Source organism: Pocillopora damicornis, chromosome 7 (genome assembly GCF_964200805.1).
Source record: "Pocillopora damicornis chromosome 7, jaPocDami1.2, whole genome shotgun sequence".
In the NCBI taxonomy this organism is placed as follows: Eukaryota; Metazoa; Cnidaria; class Anthozoa; order Scleractinia; family Pocilloporidae; genus Pocillopora; species Pocillopora damicornis.
Window position 1 is genome coordinate 3,704,137 of NC_142676.1, and position 17,442 is coordinate 3,721,578.

General features: G+C 37.6%; 2 protein-coding genes across 2 annotated transcripts; both read right to left on the reverse strand.

Moving 5' to 3' along the window:
- Nucleotides 1-1,121: 1,121 nt before the first annotated feature.
- LOC149042112 (uncharacterized) lies at nt 1,122-6,886 on the reverse strand. The gene is made up of 8 exons (XM_089211510.1): nt 6,457-6,886; nt 4,545-4,630; nt 4,332-4,412; nt 4,137-4,223; nt 3,295-3,399; nt 2,636-2,722; nt 1,879-2,172; nt 1,122-1,560 (listed from the first exon to the last, which is right to left on the reverse strand). The coding sequence occupies exons 1-8, from the start codon at nt 6,809-6,811 to the stop codon at nt 1,378-1,380; spliced, it is 1,278 nt and encodes a 425-aa protein (XP_089067636.1). The 5' UTR covers nt 6,812-6,886; the 3' UTR covers nt 1,122-1,377.
- A 3,218-nt stretch (nt 6,887-10,104) lies between these two features.
- LOC149042113 (uncharacterized) lies at nt 10,105-17,151 on the reverse strand. Its single transcript, XM_089211517.1, has 8 exons — nt 16,647-17,151; nt 13,736-13,821; nt 13,224-13,274; nt 12,800-12,889; nt 12,288-12,392; nt 11,307-11,393; nt 10,507-10,800; nt 10,105-10,406 (listed from the first exon to the last, which is right to left on the reverse strand). Exons 1-8 carry the CDS (start codon nt 16,993-16,995, stop codon nt 10,230-10,232), a joined length of 1,239 nt encoding a protein of 412 aa, XP_089067643.1. The 5' UTR covers nt 16,996-17,151; the 3' UTR covers nt 10,105-10,229.
- Between the last annotated feature and the right edge of the window lie 291 nt (nt 17,152-17,442).

Below are 17,442 nucleotides of genomic sequence, written 5' to 3' on the forward strand. Positions count from 1 at the left end.
ACGAAAAGAGCATTTCGTCACTTTGAAACAATGCTAATTGCTCCAATTGTATCTCCATTGTCTCTAAACGGACGCAAAGCGAAATTTTACAACTCCCGTTTGGGAATTTGTCAATTCAGATCTAAAGCGACCGAAGTTGGCGGTGAGCGTTTGCAACCTCATTCCTAGGTCATTGCGCCCGCAAAGCATCATGGGTACCCCACTTTTCTCGGGCGACGCTTTTCAATGGGCGCGATTCCGTAATGATTTGTTTTGACTGAAGCAACAGCAATATCATTTATCTGTAGATAATCATCGTTGTTAAGTGGAAAGTGAGAGTCCGTTATCAGCTTGTAAATACAGAAAGGTCGTAAATAGGTCCTGAAAACCTCCCTCCTCCTTTCCTTTGTCAACAGAACCTCGCAAACTTAAACAAAATGCGATTTCCCCTGGATTTGTTACCAAATGTCAAGTCATTTACAATCAGCTAACTTGTACTTGTTAATCGAACTACTCGCTAACCGGGACTAATTTTACTAATTTACTAATTTTTTCCCTTGGTCTAAACTTTCCCCGATAACTCGAGCTTTAAATAAAAACGGCGTTCAATAAACGTCAAAGTATCAGAACATGACTGATTGACACGTTCAACCTTTAATCGCAATTTATATGAACGTGCAACATTTATGAAAACGTAATTAAAGCCAAGAAAGCCCAATAAAGTTTAGTTTCATCAGAAATTTGAAAATTGCATACAGCGTATTGAAAACCGTTGAATAACGCGCACAGGACCACTCGGTCAGCAATGTAGTTTACTATAAAATAAAATCTAAAATATCCTTTTCTTCTGCGATGAATATCTCAGCCTATATATTTTTATTATAAATTTGGCGAAAAGTACAGAGAAAAAAAGACGCAATAAACGTAGTGGAAGACTGCAGTCACTGTGATTTTGAAGAAATGTAAAATGGTTTCCGTGTTTACATAGCCTGATGTAAACACGCGGGAAGTTGGGAGAACACGAGATAAGCTTATCTCGTGTTCTCCCAACCTCCCAAGTGTTTACATCAGGCTATGTAAACACGGAAATCATTTTACATTTCTTTTATAAAATAACTAATGAAAGAGGAACGAAAACCGTATACGCACATGTAAAATGGTTTTATGGCCAATCAGAGCGCGCGTACTATTTTAATTATTTTTTAAAAGGGGAATTGAAAATGGCTCTCACTTGTTTAAAGCAATGGGACATGAAAAAGAATGAAGTAATTGCAAATCAAATTTTTTTTGTTTTTTGAAACTTATTGTATACATGCAGGGATGAAGTTATGAGTAGCTAAGCAGGGCTAATGGTTTGGGCATTTGAGCTCTAGTCACAAAAAGGTTCGGTTCATGCGTTCATGTGGTCAGTGGACATTCCCAGTAATGCATGACGCACTGAATAGAAGCCTGGCCACTTCCATGATGACCATAACAGCTACAGTAGTAGAGCAACTGATTATTAGATGGGTTTATTCGGGTCGTGAGCAGATAAAGCTGAGCATGGTCTGTTGTACATGAGGCACCAACGATCCTCTTACCCTGCAATAAAAAAAATACTTGAATTACTTGACTGACAACAAAAACAGTAGACTATTTGACTACTTCCGTTTAATAATTTACCATCTATTCTTTATTTTGGAGACTTAGATCGATCTAATTCCTGATACAAAGGACCTACATATATGTTGTCCAATTACATGAGCATGCATGATTCCATGTTGGCGTATCACGTCAGCTAACCCACGTTTTCATTTGCGTTAGGGTATGGCAAACAATCTGACAAACGTCTTTACACTTTCCGTTATCAACAAAATTACAAAGGGAATAGTCTTGAATCTTTCCTTTGAATTTACTTACAATTGGTTCACTCTTAATCACGTTAACTGGAGATGGTAAACTGTTGCCGGTGACTGGATTTTGGTTTCCAGTCAAATCCTCAGTCTTGTGTTCACACTGGGAGAAGTCTCCTGCTCCGTTAGGTCCCTGTGGCCCTGGTGGTCCTCTTGATCCATTAAACCCCGAGGGGCCTATAAGCCCCTGGGTACCCTGTGTACCATTGAATCCTTGAGGTCCAGCTGGCCCAATCGCTCCTTGAGAGCCGTTGAAACCACGCGGTCCAATTGGGCCTTGGAGCTTACTAACATTCTCTATCTGCAAGATGATTTTTTGATAAAGGGAACAATTTGTGTATCTCTTTTCTCTAATTTAAACTTGAAAGGTGCACATACTGAACGCGTGACAGCTACGAACTTGCTGTTGGCTCGTATCCGTGATCTTTCTTTTCTTTTTCCCTTTCCTTTCCTTTCCTTTGAATTTTTATTTGTGTGAAAGCCTCTCACTCCCTTCATGACATTGATTTTCCAGCGCTTGCGAGCTTGAAGCAAAGTTAATTTGGTTTTATCAAAGAAAAAAAGACGATTTGCAAAAATTGCTCGACATAATACCACCTTAGTGAACACCTTCAATGTGGAAAACATTTCCGAATCAGACGTAACAGACACAAACTCATCCCTTCAGCTTAGATGCCAGTTGAGAACTGATTATCGCTAGAAGAACTGCGGCAAATTGCGTTATATCTACGCTTGATTAGTTATCTGCAAATATCGCCTTGTACCTTGGTAGAGAGGGTGGTGTTTAATTCTAACAAAAGTGTCCTCAACTTCACATCTTCTTGTTTTAGTCCATCTGTTGCGTTTATCAACTGTTTGAACAAAAAAAAGAGAAAAATGCATTCAATAACGTCAATGTCTTCGGACATGTTTTGGCAAATCGTTATCTTTAAAACAGGACACCGCTTTGTTCCACCCGTGGCATTTTCACGGTGAAATATTGCTGAGATAATTAGGCCTGATTTTTTGGAATTCTTATCAAGCAAGAAAGTTTAATCCAGCGTTAATTGTCCGCTGATGCAGAAATGACAATAAAGACAGAAAAGGAAAAGTACGCAAGGAGTCTTTGCTAAGCTTTATAACAACTTACCTCCCTTCGAGGTACAAATACTCGCTTTTTGTCCAAAAAGTTCATTTCATTCGTCAATTTTCTATTTAACATGAGTTTCGCTCCTGTTATGAATACGATATGAAATATGAATTGGTAATAAACTCCTCTGACCACGTCCTATCAGATAAAAAGCTTTTTTCCCTGTCTCAAAACTCAAATCGGACAACTGAATAGCATAAAGTGGACGATAACAACGATTGCATACAAAATCTTTCCCAATAACATCCTCACTTAAACTTTGTAAAGATCTATGAATCATTTTGTAGTACTTACCGATATTAGAGAGCTTGCAGTGTGGTTTTTAAATTTGTTCAAAATCTCCTCTGTTTGATTCGCCAACGTATAGGCCCCAACTCCAGATGAACTGATTCGGTTCATCTAAGGAAAGATTTACTTGATGATCACGTGAATTAGTTGGTTTTCGTATTTTTGATGTTTTTGATCGTTTTTCGTTTGTTTTTGTCTTTGCAATTCACCCTGGTAAATGAGGAAAACTCAGGAAAAAACTCAGTTCCTAAGGCTGTGGGTTACTTTGTAATATACCTGTAGTTGTAACATATGGGAACTACATAGACAATTATAAATTCGTTTCCAAGGCTTTCGCTTGCTGCAGTAGTTTTGAAGTCAGAATACAAATAGCTACCGCGAAGATTTTCCAAGCTGACGTTTCGAGCGTTAGCACTTCGTCAGAGGGACGGACGAAGGGCTAACCTTCCGTGTACGCACTAATGCTCGTAAGGTCAACTTAGAAACTTTTCACAGAGGCCAATTTACAGCATCAATTCAGTTGATAAAACCAAATTATCTTGTTATCAGTCCCTCACCGACGCAGCACCACAGTTGCTTTAGAAATTTACCCCCTTTATTTACTTGATGTTGAACTTTCCAACTCCAGTCTCAATCGACAAATTAATTCTTTGTCTTATACTCTTTTACCTTGTGCCATAACAGGTCAACTGTTGATTGCAATGAATTGGTTGTAGTTTAATATTGCAATACCAAACTTGCACTGTGCAATCAGGAAGAGAATTTAACTCAGTACCCAATATGTAATCCCAAAGCATTCCTCTAAAGTTCCTTATTTACACGATAATGAAGCACATCGCTTTCATTACCTTGAGAAGAAAATTTGAAGTCGTGTTCTGTAGAAGAACTAGGAATTTGTTGTCTTTATCCTGGAGGGCTGTTTCAGTGATGTTTAGCTTAAAAGCAAACAAGAGCAAAAAAATGAACTTCCGATGGAATCTGTATCAAATTTCCCCGCGAAATCAAGTTCTTCGTGAAAAAGTGGGACTATTAGCATACATTACCTTGTTTGTCAAATTGTGCAATTTTCCGTCAAGATCTCGAAGCGATAAGTGAACAACTTTGAGCTCATGTGTTTTCTTTTCCTGCAAATGAAGAAGTATCTGGAAACTGACTTATTCCATAGTTAAAAAATGTGACCTTGCGTACACTGAATAGAAGACTTATCGCGACAAAAAGCGTAACCAAAATTCATCAACTATACTACATTTTCTCACCAGTTTCCGTTGAAGGTTTGTGACGTTCCTCTGGAGATCCTCTATCCAGGCTAAAAAATCTCTTTGAGTAACAGCGGAGGGACTGACTGAAGAAGATTTGAAACAAAATAATTACAGAACAGCACATTGGAGTTAAACCACATCCACTTCAATGAGAGGATTTCCTATTATGTTTAACAAAAAATAATCTTTCCACTCTTATTAATCCAACTCTGCTTTTCGTGGCAGGAAAAAAGCATTGGCAAGAGATCACGTCCCTGTCAATGATGTTCTCATTACTATTTTTGTTTTGTTTCGTTTCTTTTCTTCATTGTAACTAAACAGAAGCACGGCGAAATGCAATCTGTTGTTTTGAACGACGAAAGAAAGGTAACATTAAGTATAGAGCTTGACTGCTCTACACAAGCTACGAATACGTTTCTGTTGAGTTAAGTATTTGAAGGGTATTTCCTGTCCCCTTTGTTTGCTTCCCCGTAAACAGTCTCGCAATCTTGCCGAACAAAACAGTTTTGGTATGACGTCAATCGTACATTGAACAGTCCTCTCATTGGTCGAAGTAAATTGTCAATCATGAGGTATAAGTGCGAGCTAATTTTTAATTCATGCTTTTCATTTCGTCGACTCATGATCATTCCACGCTCTAATGAATCTGGTAATCTTATGTTTTGAAAAGCCTTCTCTCCCGCCTATCTGAACGCAGCTGTCAAAGTCTTTATAGCCATAGAGCCAAGTGCTGGAAATAAATAAAATCTGACAACTATTTTTGATGATGAGAGGTTTTGAGAAACATTTTAGAATAAAGAGTAGCGATATAAAAACATGACGTTTCGGCGACGACATGTCACCATTATCAAATGCAAATTATAACAAGATTGTGAACGTTATATATACAATAGTAAGTGACAAATTACCTTACCAAATTACCTTGGAAAGAAAATCGATCGTGTAATACAACCAGTTTTCACAAGTAAGAAAATCTCTGAAGATTTAAAAGTTACGGAAACAAAGCCCTCACTTGTAAACCAACAATGCGTTGTGTATGAATTCCAATGTAATTCGTGTGATTCGAATTATATAGGCTACACGAGCCGTCACCTCCACCTGCGCATGGAGGAGCATAAGTACTCCGTCATCGGTAAACACCTACAGGATAAACACTATCAAAGACCTACCAATCTTCACAAGCAGTTTACCATCTTAGAGAAATGCCACGGAAAATTTGAGTGCCTTATTTACGAGATGCTTTGGTAAAATTTCCGCACAGCCCCATACTATTGTAAAACAAATCTGTTTTCCCAATGGCAATCTATTGTTTTTGTCATTGTTTTCTCAATCCAAGAACTGAATGCATAATGTAGTATGGGGCTGTGCGGAAATTTTGCAGATGCTTTTGATAAGGAAAAAGAGACCGACTCTGAACACTCAAAATGACTCCATTCCAGCAAAACTGTTTATTTAAAACATTTTTCCATTCTTTTGTTTATTCCCGCCTCGTTTGTTCTAATGTAATTTGTCACTTACTATTGTATATATAACGTTCACTATAATTTGCATTTGATAATGGTGACATGTCGTCGCCGAAACGTCATTTTTTTATACAACGATTTTTTCCAATTAAATAGCTGTGATACGAAAAATAACACCAATAAACAGAACACAGAACAGACTTGTTATGACAATGTTCTAATGCGAAACAAAGATGGAGCAATTTTTTGCGAAATCAACGTATCATCTTACCATACAGTACATCGTAGCAACTGAACTCTACCAAACTGCTTGACTGACCTTAGCACTGATAGCAAAACATAATTGGACCGCGACTGCACTTATATTTTTCGAGATCCAGAATATGTCCTGGCGAGCTTTTACATATGTTGACACTCTCAAGTTAGATCTTTATCCATATTCTAACCTTCACTTGATGACTGACACCCACAACCTGCTCCTACTTTCCCAAACAACATCAGCAGAACCAGCGCTAATGCAGCGATCGACATCAACGACCCAATGATTATGGACATCAGTATTGCTGCTCGACAGTATCGTCCATTTGATTTCGCCTCAACAAAGTCAACTTTACTTTGGTTATCGCGTTGTTTCCACGGATCGTCTTTAATTTCGAATTCTTTTTGACCAATTTCCTCCTCTACACAATACGTAACTTGCCTTTTCATTGGAGTTTGAAAAGCGTGGGGAGATTTTTCAACCAAGTAAACCCACTCTTGAAAAGATGGGTTTACAACAATTCGCCCCCCGTTAGCCTGCATTGCGGAAGAGAACCTTTCCGTTTCACAGTGGTAGTCAAGCTCTTGTTAAGAGGACTCGTGTCGAGTGTGCTCTGAACAAATTTCTTATTAGCACAAATTTCACGCTTGATACACTTACAATATCTCTGCCCACATTATTCCTAGGGTAATTTATTTATGTAACGATTGTTCACCGCAAGTGGCCAGTAATGTTTTACACAATCAAGAAACATTCACTGGGTGTGAGATCATATTGCTTCTGTAGAACGGTTTCTGTGGTATGAAATAAAATTAGCCCTTGCAGTCAATTGTGATTTCGTAATGTGTCTCAGGACGTTTCTCCAGGGCCTAAATAAACTCTTGCTTAGGGTTAGGGTTAGGGTTAGGGTTAGGGTTTAGGTTTAGGGTTAGGGTTAGGGTTAGGGTTACTGTGAACAAAGCAGGGCATAACAACCGTACTTCTATTCGATTATAACAAACTTTCTTTCTTTATAAGCTTTGGTGTTTATCGAGACAAATCAATATATATTCTTCGCTGTTCGAACTGAGAAGTCTGCGATTAATATTTCGCTGAAGAAAAGGATAAAAAAAATTTTCTCGTTTTCATTTTAAAGATGAAGACGAAAATCTGTTTTTAAATATCATTTATCACTCTCTGCATGATGACAAGTTCCTGTTACCAGCAATTGAAATTTACCGACAATTATCACGTATTGGTATTGTGATGAAATAATTCATTCAAACGTCTGCTTCTCTGCGATGTCTTTTTCAAGAATTACCTTTTGTTCTTGACCACTTCATTTTTATAAAATGTGCAAAAAAACGCAAACAAACTTTTTGCCCATTTGCGTCTTCGAAGGTAAAAAGTTAAAAATATGGTGAGACCAAGTCGTTTAGCACCGAATGAGCGAGGTTTTGGTCAAATTTTAACCAAAGAGAAAGGCGAGAGAAACTTGACGAACAGAATCGTAAAGTAAAATCTCTAATAAGTGTAATTTCAACAAGTCACTGAATGGTGAAATAATGAAAACAGCGAGAAAGTGAAGTGAAAATTCTAACCTGTTGTATTTTGGAAGGTTTGGCGAGGTAGACGCGAGCGTAACTAGATATCTGACGTTAAACTGACCCCCTGAAAACTCGAGTTTCCTTTTTTGAATTCGTTTTGACTGAAGCAGCAGCAATATCATTTATCAGTAGACAATCATCGTTGTTAAGGGGAAAGTGGGAGCCCGTTATCAGCTTGTAAAATACAGAGGCTAGAGAGGTCGTAAATAAAACCCCCCTCCTCCTTTTCCTTGTCAACAGAACCCCGCAAACTCAAACAAAATCCCACTTGTCACTAGATGTCAAGTCATTTACAATCAGCTACCTTGTACTTGTTAATTGAACCACTCGTTAACCGGAACTAACTTTACTAATTTACTACTTTTTTCCCTTGGTCCCCGATAACTCGAGCTTTAAATAAAAACGGCGTTCAATAAACGCTTAAGTGTCAGAACATGACTGATTGACACGTTCCAACCTTTAATCGCGATTTATGAACGTGATAACATTTATGAAAACGTAATTAAAGCCCTCGAAAGCCCAATAAAGTTTAGTTTCATCAGAAATTTGAAAATTGCATACAGCGTATTGAAAACCAAGTTTCAGTTTTATTGTGTAAGTAACATATAGCTCTATGTACACGTGCCAGACGTCCAATAAACAGTACAACTGTACTTTAAAACAGTCACACCCTTAAAGAACAGTTGAATAACGTGCACAGAATCACTCGATCAGCAGAGTAGTTTAACTATAAAATAAAATCTAAAATATCCTCTACTTCTGCGATGAACATCTCAGCCTATATTTTTTTGTTATATAATTATATAAATTTGGCTAAACTTCCCAGACTAAACATTCTTATCAAAAAGCTCTACTGAAACAAATTAAATGAATCAAAACGGCTTTTGATTGAACAATAATAGCAAAAACATCACTCCTTATTACGGGTTAACAGGATAACTGAAATTCAAGATCCACCTCGATGACTCGAACCCTACCTAACCCGAAGCTACTATTTTTTTTTGTTTTCCTTAAAAAAGTGACTGAAAATAAAAGTCTTTCAATTCACGAAGAGCTACATGGTACCAATACTTTACCGTGTTTGCCACAATTGGTTTCTAACCGGCATAACGTAATATATTGGCGCTATGAAGCTCTTCGTGTTCACACGTTTTCGTAAAACTGAATTCAACCCTTAAACTCTCAGAAGTCATTAACAAGTAACTTCTTCCCTACAATATCCATGTATTATTCAGCAAAAAGGTGATGAGAATACTTAAATTTAACAGGTAAAAGATGTTATCTTGATCTAAAACCAAATTCTCGTAATTTATTTACAGAAAAATGTGTAGCAGCTAGAGGGGAGAATAAGCAATCAGATTCTGTGGGTTAAAGGGTTAAAGACTTCTATTTCACTGACTTGAAAACATGTACAGTCCCCTCGCCATATAAACCCGAGCCCGCGATACACACGGAAAAGAGGGAGTAAAAGCCACCTACCGTGGACTGAGCGGAAATTCGTAACTGTAACACTCGTTGACCCTTTAACTCTCAGCAGTGATTAACATGTAGCTTCTCTCAATAAAATCCATTCATTATCCAGGAAACTGCTAATAAGAATAAATAAACTTATCAGGTAGAGATGTTATCTTGTTATAACACCTACATCTCGTTACTTATTTACAAGGAAATGAGTCGCAACCAGATGGAAGAATTCACAATCAGCTCTTAAAAGTTAAAAGGTTTAAAACACCCTAATAAAAGGATCATATCAAGAAAAGGATTAAGATTAAAGAAGAAATTTTCCTGTTAATGCATTACTCTTGAAGTAATCAAAATCGATCTTGTTTTTTTTTAGTCAAGTTTTCTGGTCTCTCAGTAATAAAGTAAGGACCCGTGTGAATCGCATGTTTCTTGAATGTTTTATCGGAAAACTAAATTTCACTTCATAGGATACATATGTCCACGTGAGTGAAATTCGTGGAACCGGATTGGTCAGTACTTTCTCTTTCTAAGATTTCCAATACGGAGTCCTTTTAACCTTACCTATTTCTTTAAAATCCGCTAGCTACCCAGTTTTTTAGCATTTTTCCCTGTTAGACATTTTAAAACCAAGCCAAATAGATATTCATTTGTTTTACCTCACCATGACCAAGGTGTATTTTATTCAGATACGACTGCCGCTAAGCCCACTGTAACTGACGCCCCTGGCTTTCAGGGGACATACCCAAGTAAACCATGGAAGATGGAATGAAAGAAATTCTGCGAACATGTTGCGGAAAAGTTATATTGACTTTTCTTTTAGAAACTACGATAACAATTAAGGAAAGAAGTTGGGCCTTTTAATTGATTGCAAAGATTCTTCACCCAGTCAGGACACCAATCGTTTTCGTGTTCATGTGGTCAGCGGACATTCCCAGTAATGCATGACACACTGAATAGAAACCTGGCCAGTTCCATGATGACCATAACAGCTACAATAGTAGAGCAACTGATTATTATTTGTTGCGGTCGAGAGCAGATAAAGCTGAGCATGGTTTGTTGAACATGAGACACCAACAATCTTTTTACCCTGCAAAGGTAAAAAAAAGAAATCGAATATAAAAACTGTGACTAAACAAGACTATTCTCTAATTTGAAAACTTCTTTTAAGTAACTTTTAAGTTACTTACAATTGGTTCACTCTTAATCACTTTAACTGGATTTGTTATACTGTTGCTGGTGATTGGAGCTTGGCTTCCAGACAAACCCTCAGTTTTGTGTTCACACTGGGAGAAGTCTCCTGCTCCTTTGGGTCCCTGAGGCCCTGGCGGTCCTTCTGATCCATTAAACCCCGGAGGGCCCATCACCCCTTGGGTACCCTGTGTACCATTGAATCCTTGAGGTCCGACTGGTCCAATCGCTCCTTGAGAGCCGTTGAAACCACGTGGTCCAATTGGGCCTTGGAGCTTACTAACATTTTCTATCTGCAACATGATGTTTTGAAAAATGCCACAATTTGTGCATTGATTTAGACTTGAAAGGGCAGCAGTGCACATACTGAACGCGTGACAGCTACGAACTTGCTGTTGGCTCCTACCTTGATCTTTCTTTTCCTTTCCCCTTTCCTTTCCTTTTAATTTTAATTTGTGTGAAAGCCCTTCCTCCCTTCAAAGATACTGATACTTGCTTGACGCAAAATTGATTTGTTTTTATTAAAGAAAAAAAAAGGATTTGTAAAAATTTCTCGACCTGATACCACCTTAGAGAAAACCATCAAGGTGAAAAAAAAAATTTCCGGATCAGAAGTAACAAACGCTAATTGTGACAGAACTTCCTGGGGAACCAAAGAAACCTCGTCGAGGCTGAGCCCCTTCCTCATCCCTTTAGCTTGGATGGCAGTTGAAAACTGATTATCGCCAGGAGACCAGCGGCGAATAGCGTAATATCTACGCTTGATTAGTTACCTGGAAATTTCGCTTTCGCTACGTACCTTGATAGAGAGGGTGGTGTTAAACTCTGACAAAAGTGTCCTCAGCCTCACATCTTCTTGTTTTAGTCCATCTGTTGCGTTTATCAACTGTTTGAACAAAAATAAAAAAAGAGAAAAACACATCGAATAACGTCAACGTCTTCTGACATGTTTTGGCAAATCGTTATCTTTAAAACGGGACACAGCTTTGTTCCACCCATGGCATTTTCACGGTGAAATATTGCTGAGATAATTAAGCCTGATTCTTAGAATTCTTCTCAAGAAGAAAGGTTTATCCGGCGCTAATTTTCTGCTGATGCAGAAATTTTAATAAAGACAGAAAAGGAAAAGCATGCAGGAAGTTTTTGTTATGGTTTATAACAACTTACCTCCCTTCAAGGTATGAATACTCGCTTTTTGGCCAAAAAGTTAATTTCATTTGTCAATTTTCCGTTTAACAAGAGTTTCTCTCGCTATAATGAATACGATCTGAAACATGAATTGTTAATAAACCCCTCTGACCACTCCCTATCAGATTTACAGGCTTTTTTTCCTGTTGGGAAACTCAATCGAACAAATAGCATAAATCGGACGGAATGTAACAGCTGTATCAAATAACAGTAAAACGGAAGATTCGAATACCATTTACACGATGAGGTTACGTGGATTTAAATGCTCATAACAGCAATTACCTTCAAAATCTTTCCCAATAACATCTTGACCCAAACTTTGTAAAGACCTATAAATCATGATTTTAGATATATGAAAATTCATATATTTGCACTGCCGTGGAGAGTCAACTGGGAGCTACCAGCTACCAGCCCCCAGTTGGCTTGTTAGCTCAATTGGTAGAACGCTGCACCGGTATCGCAGAGGTCATGGGTTCAAATCCCGTACGGGCCTGAATTTTTTTCGGGTCCTACTTACAACTTCTCGTTTCAGTAGTGTTCGTAGCTGCGAGGATCTCTTAATTTCAGCTATAAATCATTTTGCAGTACTTACCGATGTCAGAGAGCTTGCGGTGTGGTTTTTAAATTTCTTAAAAATCTCCTCTGTTTGGTTCGCCAAGGTATAAGCCCTAACTCCAGATGAACTGATTCGGTTCATCTAAGGAACGATTAGCATAATGATCACATGAATTAGTTAGTTTTCGTATTTGTGATGTTTTTGATCGTTTTTTGTTTGTTTTAGTCTTTTGTGATTCACCTTGGTAAATGAGGAAAAACTGGTTGTAACATATGGGAACTACATATAAAATCATGAATTCGATTCCAAGGCTTTCACTTGCTGCAGTAGTTTTGATATTAGTTTATCCACGAAGCCGGTCTGCATTAAGTTTACATTGTATTTTTGTCGCCAAATCAGCACGATTGTTTTTTCACCAAAGTTAAGGAACGAAAGGGCAATGCAGGTTTCATAGCGCTTCATCTCAGTCTGGATGTAAAAAACATTTATTTTGTTTCCTAATGTTTAAATAAAAAATAAAGCTAATGTTTAAGTCATGTCATCCACACCTTATCAGATATCGTCCTATTCATGTCATTCACCAGGGCCTTCAGTGAATCAATTTCTTGTTGAAGCAGTCTTGTAGCCGTCTGGTTATACTGCAAACAAAAAACAAATTAAAGTTGCTCAGCGAGAAGGGTTTACATAGAGATAGCAGTGAAGCACTTTCCATCTGATCTTATCGGTCGCCCAAACTCAGGAAGACATGAAAATAATTTTGAGAGCACTGGTAGAAGGGTCGAAATGGGACAACGAATGTCAATTATAATTTCGAGGAAGCATAGTATTTGCAACAGGCACCCGTGGGATATGATTCCATGCAGGTGTGTGAAATAATAAACATTCAATAGGAAATTCAATCCTAAAGAATCTGTGGAAACTTTCTCTGTAATCCATTTTCAACTCAAAAGATAGATAGCTAGAATCGCATACCGTAACGGTAAACTCAGTTTGAGAACTTCCAGTCACGTTAGGCGAGACAACCTGTCGCAACCAAAGATTTAAAAAACTGAATTAGCTCTGCTGTTAGACATTACCAAACGGGCAGAGACGAGGAAGGCATTTCCAGTAACTTTTTCGCGTCAATCCTGACTATATTCAAGACAAAATGTTTCTGCTTCATTAGATTTATTAATCTGTGGGGCTTCACGCTGAGGTAACATCTGCTGGGTTCTCTGCTCGTTGCAGCATTTCCGACTTGAAGAACATCCAGAAAGGAATTGAATGAGTAATAAAGAAACAACGAATATACGAACGATAAAAAAAAAAACGCTGCCTTTCTTAAGACGATTTATTAAGATTTGGATTTTGTTTTGGCCCGTTCACGGTTGTCTTGTCTTTCAGGGGAATCCATAAGGGTATGTAACAGCTTTGGCTTCTCATCAGACAGGTAGTACATGAAATTTAGTTCTTGTACATCATGCATTTAACAGAAATACTCTTACCTGTTCGTTCTGTAGTTTTGACAACTTTTGCTCTAGAGACGTCACCTTGGCCGAAATCTGACTGTCCCCATGAGCTAATGGAGATACTTAAGAAAACAGTAGATATACCATGAAACGCTTCTTAGCCGGTAGATACAATGGAATAATTATCTACTTAATAATTAAACTCTTGATGGGCAGCGTTCTTTTGAAAATTGTACATTCAGTAGCATGTAGTCAAAAGAAAAGAAATTTTCGCAGAGACTGAAAAGACCGTTAATTTTGTTAACGAATAACATACCCTTCGGTTAAAAGAACTGCAAGACTCTCTCTTCGTTGTCGTCTAGTAAAAGAAGATACTGGCGAGGGGAAAGGGCGTATTGCATATTGTTTGCATGTGATATTTGCTCTGTATACTTCAGAAATTCGTAAAAGATTGATCATTGTATGTTATGAGTAAAAGAAACTTTGCAGTCGCTCAGAGGAGCAGGAAAATTTCAGCACTGAGCATTTCAACATGATTAATGAAAGGGATGGGTCTCAATGACTCATTATCTGCATAACTGGTTTAGTTCGCATCTAATCAGTATAAAAGTAAGTTAAAAATTTTGAAAGTGCACTATTCAAGTGAACAAAAAATGCAAAAAATCTAGCTCCTATTTCACCAATGTAGAATCTTTTACAAAAATGCCAGCTCTCAATAAGGTAACGAAAATCAATTTTCTCGTCTGACAGAACATTCTGAAAAAAGTCAGCCATTACATATAATACAGTAAATGAAGACGGTCATTGTCCGTTTGATTGAGCGAAGCGGTTATTTAACAATTGTTTCAATCAAAATCTTCTACTGATGAAGAAGGAACATAACAACCACCGATCAATAAATTGATAAGCAACATTTTTATTCGCGATCTCAGGTCCAACACACAAAACTGAGATCCGCTCTTCGAGAAACGGGGCGAAATGTAATAAACGCTGACATAAACATTTCATTTGTGGATATTCATCACCCCAGATTATTTGATCGTATCAATAAAACGTTTATATGTACAGTTTAGGTTAAAAGATGCTTGTCGTAAACCTGGTCTCTTGAGCTAGATAACGATTCAATTTAGTTTGAAATCGTCCGTAATTTTTCAATCAAGAAAATTCTGGACTTTCATTTTTGACTATAAGCACTTACGTTTCATAAACTCGTTAAATAAACACTTGATGCATTTTTAATCTTTTGTATGTCGTGGGATGTTTTTGCCAATCAGAAAAACACTCAGTGAGCCTTGAAAAACAATTATTGTTTCGCCTTCTCCACTTCAGACCGAAACTTTTGTACTTTTGGTACAGGACTAAATTAAAAAAAGCAGGAAAAAAAGCTATGGAGGGTAATCACAACAAGATTTTCCCTTTTCATAATAACCTTAGAAAAATGTGCTCTTCAAACAAAGATCGCTTTACGTCAAAACATTTGAATGGGAAGAAATTTTGTCAATAGCGCTGTCAAAGTGAAGGTAGCCTGGGTGCAACAGGATGAATGACAATCGATTAATTTTTAATCCGGCAAGGCGCGCTATTTTCTAGGAAATCGTTGTGCTCGCTCGAGACTATTTTTAACGTTATTTGCGCTGTGGTTTTCATGAAATTCCGGTCTGTCTAAGAATCGTAAAAATACAGACACAAGAGCCGTAAGTGACTGCACTCATAAAGAGCTGAGTCAAGATTATTTTGAGTGCTTCCTTGGCACATGCAAAACTACATCAAAGTTGAAAGAGACGGAACAACAGGAAAACAACAAAACAGCTTTTGATTTGATTAGATAAGTACAGGTTCAAATGATAATCGTGAAAATTGACGAAATTTTTCGAGATTTAATAAACCGTGATCGGGCAACTTTTCAAACAAAGGATGCAAGCATTTTTCAAACGATTGTTCAATGGGAGAGCTAAGCAGATAAGAAAATTAATATTGCCATACTTAACCAAAATCAATATAGACAAGTGTAGCAATAGATAATACGCAAACATGAAATAAAACGAAATGGAGCGGTAAAGTTCAAACGATTTCATTTGTTCCGAACGCATCGAAGGCTTATTGTACGTTGTCGCTATTCATTTATCCTGGACTTAATTTCCTCATAAGAAATAGTGGAGCATGCCTCAGTTTTCATCTATATAAACTCGAAAACATTCTTTTATCTTGAGTTAACTTCTGAACTTAACTTTAAAAGGTTAACAGGCGATGCTTTAAAGGTAGCCGTTAGACACATTTTACTGTGGTCGAAACTTCCTTTTCAATTAGGTACGTCTTTAGACGTGTTAACTTATTACAAAAAAAAATGTATTTGGTGTTAAGATTTGTAGATTCCTACTGTAGACAAATACCCCTTTAAAAGATGTTATTAGTCGACGTGTATCACTCCAAGGTCAAGTCTTAAAAAAAATAAATAAGGTCATTCAAACATGGCGATTAAAACCCAGAAGGTTTAGTTTCATAGGTAACAGTGATCGATGCGTGTTCTAAGAACCTTCAGTTAACACAAACCACGTACGAAAGTAACTCTTTGAGTTTTCTAAACTCCCGGTCTCTTAGAAAAATACTCCCGACGGCTCTTATTTTTTCCACATGTAATGAGCGCGGTTTTACGCTTTGAGACGTGAAGAAACGAAAGTTCCACCTGTTTTATCCACATGATGAGTTAAAAGCGACTCATCAATAAATGCTCTTCCTACCATGTGTAAAAGAATGAATTTATGAAAATTTTTATTGACTCAGTAGAAAATATTTGATGGATTCCTATTTACTCGAACGTTCGAAGGTATAGAATTGTACTGTAGCCAAAGTGTGCATTGCATCCTTGTAATAGTCGTCAAGTCCAGTAAATGTAATTGAAATATTTCTAAGTAGGTTTATTATTTGATTTTTTTTTCTACGTACTTACCTAGGTTTGTTTCACAGCTACATCGATCGCCAATTTTACCGAACAACATCAGGATTGTTAGCGCAAGTGCTGCCGTTGACACAAGGCAAAGAAACACCATCAGCCACAACAGAAATCGGTTTGTCCTGAGTGCACCTGAAGATTCGTGGCTCGTTTTCTGCGGTTCTTTGGGTGAAAACTTGTTTTCATGCGGTAACACCCGTTTTGCTCCATAGTTTTTGTCAGCTATTGATGTAAGTAACCCTTTTCTGTCCTTTTTACCATCATCGTGGCACCAATTTTGGAAGGCAGGATTTACAACAGCGAAAGGTCCACCACTGCATGACGCACGAGTTTTTGAGGAGGCCATTCCAAAACCGGCTTATTTCAGTTCATTGTGTCAAAGATGTAGACAAATCGCAACTAACAGAAAGGAGCCTTCTCACTCTATATAACTAAACGTTAGTCACGCCGCGGTGATCACGAAGTTTAATAACACCTTTACCCGTTAAGAAAATATTAACCTACGTGCCGGGAATGTAATGAGTTTTTAATGACAGAAAGCAAACGAAACTAACCCTCAAGGCATCCGAAAGTCGTGAGAGCTTAAAATTTTGTTTAACAACATTCTGCCCACCTCTTAACCCTTAAGGTCATGTTAGTAAAGACGGTGACGTTATTAGAGGTCGACTGGTTAAACCTGAAATAAAACTTTCAGTAGCGAACGTAGTCTGTAACAGCCCAAGGGAAACCTGACAAAAGAACTCTTGCTGGTAAAGCTTTGTAAAGCCTCAGCCGCTTACATGTGAGAATAAAA